This window comes from Pteropus vampyrus, unplaced genomic scaffold (genome assembly GCF_000151845.1).
Source record: "Pteropus vampyrus isolate Shadow unplaced genomic scaffold, Pvam_2.0 Scaffold305, whole genome shotgun sequence".
In the NCBI taxonomy this organism is placed as follows: domain Eukaryota; kingdom Metazoa; phylum Chordata; class Mammalia; order Chiroptera; family Pteropodidae; genus Pteropus; species Pteropus vampyrus.
Window position 1 is genome coordinate 135802 of NW_011889086.1, and position 8181 is coordinate 143982.

General features: G+C 28.9%; 1 protein-coding gene across 1 annotated transcript in view; it reads right to left on the reverse strand.

The window, feature by feature from the left end:
• HOOK1 (hook microtubule tethering protein 1) overlaps window positions 1-8181 on the reverse strand; it is a 58879-nt gene that overhangs the window by 37129 nt on the left and 13569 nt on the right. The window contains 3 exon segments of the mRNA XM_011377060.2: window positions 113-230; window positions 2852-2984; window positions 4158-4208. Of these exon segments, the coding sequence (XP_011375362.1) occupies window positions 113-230; window positions 2852-2984; window positions 4158-4208 (302 nt within the window).

The following is an 8181-nucleotide window of genomic DNA, read 5'->3' on the forward strand; positions in this document are numbered from 1 at the left end:
TATTTTGGAGGCAAAAAAAAAGGAAGACACAATAGCTAAAGATAAGTAAACCTGCTGCAAATGGCAAGTTTATACAAACAGAAAAATAAACATCCATAAAATTTATGTGAACTTTTATATATTTTGGTTTAGGGTTTTCATACATATGTGAATATAACTTACCTCCTGAATAGCAGTCATGACCACATGTTGAACAGACTCTTCCAGTGTCATTATATTTTGAATATGTTCTATGATTTAAAAAAATCAAATATGAAAAAAATCTACTCTTTACCCATAATACTTTTAAGCCATTCAATTAACAGTACATTATGCAAATAATGTTACCTGCATAATGTTCTCTATGCAAGTATATTATTTTTCCACAAGAAATGTATCCATTGAAAATAAATAAGCAGAATTGATGATATTAACTAAGTATTTTACATGTTTTTTAAATGAAACCTTTAATTTTCTTATAAGAGAAAAATAAATTGCAATTAATCTTAAAACAATTATGACAACTTCTTTTCTCTTGTTAAATATTCAATATTAATGGGATGAATTCATGTGTATTAAATGAACTCCTAAAATCTTAAACCCAGGATGTTTCACTTTACTACCTACTCAGTTCATTTCAGGAAAGCTTTCAGAGAAGGAACTTATTTAGCTTCCTGTAAAGACCTGCTCAACTTTTACCTATTCTCATCTCAAGGAGATCCTTATGCCTTTCCACAAATACACATATAATAAATTAAACTGATTCTACCCCACTTACAAATGAAGAATCATGAGTATTAACAGATTTAAATCCATTTCAACTGTATATTCACCAGTTAAAACAATTTTCTAAAAGTTTTAAGGACTTATTATTTTCCAATACTTTTATTGTTTTAATGACTCCTTTGGAAAATTTCAGAAAGTTCTCTAAACCTTTCTTTTATTTGTGAAGCCAAACCGAAGATTCTCCCAAAGTGCTGCTGGGGTGGGGGAGAGGAAAGAATTAACTAGAGAATGCACAGGTAATGGAATAGTTTCCTTTAAATTTTTTTGTTGTTTTGATAATGAAGTGTTTCAAGGTTGCTGAAATCTTAATAAAAATGATCACTTTCTCCACCAAAATAAACAGGACACTGTAAACCTAATTAGTTCATTCTTTCAAATTGAGATTGTTGCAATACCTTGAAATCATTTTGAAAATCAATTTTACAAAGTATAAAGGTGTGGAAGTTGTTTTATATTCTGGACTGTTTTGTTTTTAAATCTCAATTAAATTGTTAAAAGTTTTTTTTCCATTTATCTGCTCACTTCCCAAAATTAAGAACCCAGACGTGTATCTCCAAAAATAAATTCAATCGGAAAATCCCAATTTTTTTAATAATGAAAATTAAACTATTTTACATTTCTTAGTAAACTTTTACTTATGAATCCAAGAACTGAATTTTCTTTTAAACATCTGAAGACAAAATTGCTAAGTAATGCTTAAAACTAAATTATCAAAATACTACCAATCACATTTAAATTTGTAGGAGGCAACGGAATCACAACAAGAGAAAGTTACAGTTTAAAATGTCAATTATAGCTTAGAATAAAAAAAATTGATTAATTCACAACAGAAAAATAAGATAAAAGGATATTAAATAGTATGAATAAAATAGAATCGAAGCCAAAGCTGGTTCTTTGAAAAAGAGTATTAAAATGGACAAATATGCTAAATTAAGCAAAAAGGTTTTATCAGTAATTGAAATAGAAACAAAGTATTAATAAAAAGGATCACGATAACAGAAAATTGCTGATTTAAAAAGAAGTTACTATCTGACAATTTGTAATTAAACATTTACAGAAGTTTTAACTTTCCACAAGCAAACATTCCTCATTTTTATGGGAAAAAAACACAATAATATATAGATCTTTGACACTACATGTGAGAAACAGACTCTAAAGAAGTAATGACCTACTTTAGAAAAAAGTAGATAGCTAATGACAGAAATAAACCAGTATCAAAATTTTCTGATACCCAATTCCTTTCCTACTGATAAACTACAATTGATTTTATGTATTTTTTCTCCTTCTGAATTTGTTCTTATTGAAATTGTCCTGTCTCATATGCATATGCTTTATTCATTAGTTAGATAACATCGAATTTGTTTTCTAAAGACCTGACTTAAAGTATTTTACAAACTTAAGCACTCAACATTCTCTTTTAAGGATAATGTACCAGAGCCAAGTTTGGATGAATTGTGCAAAAAAATATCAGCATCAAAAAAACTCACAACCCTGACTTATGCAAGCCCCTTGGCCTGTTCCGTTCATTATTTTATTCACTATATTCAACCTGATATAATATTTTTGTATTCAGTAGAATACAGATCACTGTGTTTGGATATATCAATATAATACGCCAATTCCATTTATATCATCAGACTGCTTATCTGGAGGAAACATTCTTCTGAAGAGAATATCACCTGAGGAAAGAAACCTGGATTATAATTTAGTACCTGTATATTTATTTATGAAAATCTGTATCCACCTAAGGTTCTATATCTTAAATATGAAAGAGATAATGTATCAGACGATTAAGTATAATTTTTACTGATTCTCCAATGTCTTAAGCATTGACTATATTAAACTAATTAAATTAAAATACATTATATTTAGCCACTAAATATGAATCTCAGAATCCAGGTATAATTAGGATGCTCAAGATTTGTAGCTTTTTAGTGGCAGAGCTGCAATCAAATTCAGATCTCCTGGTTTACATTTCAGGGTGCTTTTCTGTCAAGTTGAAATAGTACATTTTTATGCTACTTTCCATAGCAATGTAGGTTGTTTCTAGAAAGTATATATTCTCAAATGATTGAAATACACTTACCTTGCTTCTTTTCACAGTTGACTGCACAACCTAAAATAAGCTGGAGCAACCTCCCAAGCTCCACAGAATCTGAACATTCAGTTATTTGGTTTAAATCAGGGATAAGTTCTTCAGAAATCTGTTGCCCCAAAAACTGCAGTATTGAAATAATAAATTATATTACTCATTTATGTACAAAGAATTTACTACACTTAATTATTACTAGGAAAATAAATTATACATAGGTTCATGAAATGATTCAGATAAATTAACAAATGATAAATCCATAATTATTGACTAAAACCAGTTAGCAAAGTTTAAGCAACATCCCAAAATTTTGAGTAACCAACCAAAAGCAACTGAAATGCTTTTATACTAAATATCCTTTGGTCCCACTGTCAGAGAGAGGAATTGCTTAGGAAGCTTATGGCCTGGTCTATCATGACAAAACCTATGCCTTTTAATTAAAAAGTAAACAGACCTATGTTAAGCCAAAGCATATTCAAGATATTTTGATTTTTGATCGATTAAGAGACCTACAAATTAAACCGTCACACATAAATAACAAATATAATAGATCAATCTTTCCTGGCCTTATCTTTCTATTTTTAGCTTATTAAAAAGTTTTGTAACATTAAAAAAAAAAAAAAAAAGCTTCGAAATGAGTTTTAGGCATAAATAAATTGAAAATTTTGGGTCTTAAAATTGTTTGGAAGAAATTACAAGTTTAACTGTGACAACTTTAAAAAACAGAAACATAATTTTTTAATAGCAAACCAAATCAAAAGCTTCCAAACATTAAGCAATAAACTTTCTTATATCAAATAATCCTACCAGAGAACTTAAGATGCTGAATAAAGAAAAAAAAAACAAAACTACTTGAATAATGTTCTAGCTAATATGAGTTTAATACTACTTTCATTTTGCATTTTCCCCCAATTCACTTGTACAAGCATAATTTCATAGTATATTCTGGCTGTTTACATTGAAAAGAAATGTCATGTTTTAAATAGGGAATAACTTCAATTTAAAGGTCTACTTTACATTACTGCATAAAATCTTATTATATAAAGGTAATTCTATTTCAGAAAAAAATCAATTTAAAGAGTATCAATATAGAAGCAACATTATTTTAGAAATGTTATATTAAGTTGAAGCCTGTTTATGTCCACAAAATTTGAGTGTTCTAAAAATGGCAAAATAATATATTCCAATTATGAATTATTTTCCAGTAAAATGTTATAAACAAAAAGCTAAGTCATTTTTCAGTGTCAGCATAATTATCAAATAGCATTTGTATTTAAACAAAGTCAGATGTTTTCCATACCTCATTGTAATAACTCATAATTCCTTGAAGTACCTTCTTTAAATTACTAGCCTAATGGGGAGAAAATAATAATTAAATTATTTCATATTAATAATGAAAGAAAATGTATGCCAAGGTGAAAGACAATAAAAACTTCCCCCTGATAAAATATATGTTAGAGTCCTAAAAATACAAGTATATGATAACTTTTAAACATCAAAGCTTCAATCAGTTTGATCAAAAGAAAAAATGTCTTCATGCTTACATAGTTTAACCACGGTGATTCTATTTAAAGTTAGCTGCAATGAATTTAAGTACCAACTTTAAAGATTTAGCTATGACCATGTCCACCTTCAGTCATGAGTGAGTAACAGGGTCCAGACTTACTTTCCTGTCACAAACAACTAGAAAAAAGGACAAAAATTCAAAATTTGCCAACAGGCAATATAGAACTCTAATTTCTGAGAGAAAGAAAATAATAAATATGAGCCCTATACTAGACCAAGATTTCTCTCTGGGGTCAATTTTCATACCATGGCGTAGGGAGGTGGAAACTAAACAAAGCCTGATGTTCTTGCTGAGTTGAGGAGATAGACATCAGAAGGTCAGGAAGGTGAAGGTGGTTAGAATTTATAGGGCAGACAAATGAAGAGGTGAGAGCTATGGAAAGAACTCCAGAAATCTGGATAATGGATCCTTTGACTTTTTGGCAGAATACAAATTTGCATGTGCATGGGTGAAACTCAATGAGATAAAAATAATTTCCAAGGAAAGAACAATCCAGGGAACTATAAATTGAACAATTCCCAAAGATTACACTGGCCAGAAATTGTTGAAATTCCCACCAGCCAGAGTGAAGAGACTATGCTGTATAGGCAAACATTTACTAACAACCTCACAAGGTTACAACTTAGCAATGAGTCTAACCTAACCCTAAAAGAAAAAAAATCATTCTACATCTGCCTCTAGCCTCCCTAAACCTTGAAAGGATCAAACTGATTCACAAGTTTCTTAACTGCCTACAAGAACAAAGTCCAAAGTCCAATACTCTTTAAAAAATACAAAAAAAAAAAAAAACCAAAAACCCCCCCCCAAACAAACAAAAACGCCAGCACTCATCAATAAAATTTACACTGTCTTATATCCAAAAAAATTATTACACATGAAGAAGCAAGAAAATGTGGACTGTAATGAAGACAAAATTCAATCAATAAAAATTGGCCAAGAAATAGGAAATTAAAGAATTAGAAAATGTTAAAACTACTAGTTTAAAAATGTCCAATGATTTAAATGAAACATGAATATAAGAAATGAAATTTTTTTTTTTTTAAAGAACCAAATAAAGAGATTGTCAGTGGATAAAAAAGCAAGACTCAACTATTAGGTGTCTACACAAAACACTTCCAGTATAAAGACATATGTAGTAAAGGAAGAGAAAAAGATATACTAAAGCAAAAATAATCGTAACAAAACTGAAGTGGCTACATTAATATCAGACAAATTAGACTTCAGAACAAGGAATATTATCAAGGATAAATAAAAGCATTTCATAACAATAAGTAGATTCATTCATCAATAAGATAAAAAATTAATGTATATAAACATAATAACAGATATTCAAATTACTTGGTTTAAAACTTAACAGAATTAAAAGAAGAAATTCACAAATCCACAATCATTGTTAGAAATTTAAGAAGTCCTTCTACCTTGATAAAATACAGAAAATTAATAAAGATACAAAAGATATAAACAGTACTATCAACAAATTTCACATAATCTGTATTTGTAGAATTGTAGAATACATGTTGTTTTCAAGTGTACAAGGAATATTCACCAAGACAGATCATATGTTAGGTCACAATATAAGTCTCAGTAAAATTAAAAAAGTTTCTTAATAGAGTATATTTCTAAACCAAACTGGAATTAAATTAGCAATTAAGAAATAAAAAGGTACCTAGAAAATCCTCTAATATTTAGAATTTGAAATATCTACTTCTATTTTACCCATGGGTCAAAGGTAAAATCACGAGAAAAATTACCAAATATTTTGAACTGAATGAAAACAAAACAGTCTGTCAAATGCATGAGATATGGCTAAGGCAGTGCTTAATATTAGGGAAAAAGGGCCTAAAACTGATGATTTATGCTTCTACCTTAAGAAGTAAGAAAAAGAAGAGCAGGTGTAAGTAAAAGGAAATAATAAAGATCAGAGAGGAAATCAATAAAACAGAAAACGAAAGCTAGTTCTTTGCAAAAAATTAATAAAATTGAAAAACATCAAACCAGACTTATCAAGAAAAAGAGATACAAAAGACATAAATTACCAATATTAGGAAAGAAAGAGCACACAAACAATTCAAACATCCATCAATAGGTAAATGAATAAACAAATTGTGGTATATCAATGTAATGAAATACTATGGATCAAAAAAAAAGAAATTTACTAATAATACAGACAACGTGGATGAGTATCAAAAACAATACACTGAATAAAAGATGCTAGAGACAAAGTGTACATAAAGTCTAATTCCATTCATATGGAATGCTAGAAATGAAATCTATATTGACAGAAAGCAGATCTCTGGCCACCTGGAGCCAAGTTAGGAGTAAGGATTAACTGGGAAGGAGAATAAGCACGTTTTGGGTTAATAAAAATTTTTTATATCTTTTTATAATGATTGTTTCATAAGAACATACATGTATCAAAGTTCAAATTGTATACAATAAATTCGCCCTTAAATTAATTTTTAAAAAAAGAGTTAGTTGAGTACAGTGCTAATTTTAGAGCCACTGTTTGGATAAAGTGCTTCTACTATTCATTCTGCATACCTTTATTCTCCAGTTGTCACCAATATCTTCTTTAATTCTGCTTAACCAAGATTCGTTGAACCAAGCTACATCACTAAAACAAAAATACAAATGCTAAACATTAAAATGTTTTTATAACATAAAAATACCAAATTTAATCAACAAGAAAAGTTATTTTATGTCTTAAAGCCTGTCCTTAATAAGAATAGTAAATATAATTTAAAAGACCCTCTAAATTTTTTGTTATTCTTAAGTTTTATGGAATTTCTCATAGTAAACTATTTAAGGAATTAATATCTTCAATATAAGAAACATTTACTAAATATCTCATAATAGGCACACTGATAGCAAGAAGATGTAAAAGTCCCAATGCTATGCGGGGGTGGGAAACTAATATTTTAATATGTCTACTATTATCAAGCACCGTGCTTAATGTTTTTCCATATTATTTCATTTAAATATCATAGCATGTTGAGCAAAGGATCTACCGCCAATCTTATTGCCAATCTTATTGCCAAGAATATGATTCCCAATCTTATTCTTCAGGAAACTGAGGATGACAGAGCCTAAGTAATTTGCCTCAAGTGACACTAGTATCTGACAAACCTCAAAATAAATCTATTTGATTGTAACTGAGTGAATGAGTGTAATGAGAAATCTATAAGGATCAATTTAGCTTTAATCTTTCAAGGTAAGTCCTATTGATATTGAAGGCCAAGACAAAAAACTGCTATAGCAAATATTTATTTAATAAGGTCTTGAAGAATAACATTTAACTATAATTAGTTCACTATAATATATTAATAGATTATATTAATAGCCTATTAATATTTTATATACTATATTGATAGATTATGTTCTAAACAACTTTTTGGATGCTTGCTCTGAGTAAGGTATTGAGCAAGATTAATATGAAGATGAATAATTTACTATTCTGACTTTTAGAGAAATAGCTATTAGAGGGGGAAAGTAAAGAGCACAAATAACTATACTCAAAGGAAAATGTGATAAATGCTTTAAGGGTTAAGTGAGCACTACAAAATCGCAGAATACAGTGCTAGAAAAGGTCTCAAAAGTCTCATCTAAATTTTTACTTTACAGGTAAGCCAATTAAAATGAGGAAAGAAATTAAAGGAATTCTTTTCCAAGGCAGTATCTTGAATTTAAAAATGCAAAGCCAAGAGCAGAACACAGTGATTAGCTTTCTAGATATCATTCTACCTTAAATGTTCTAATA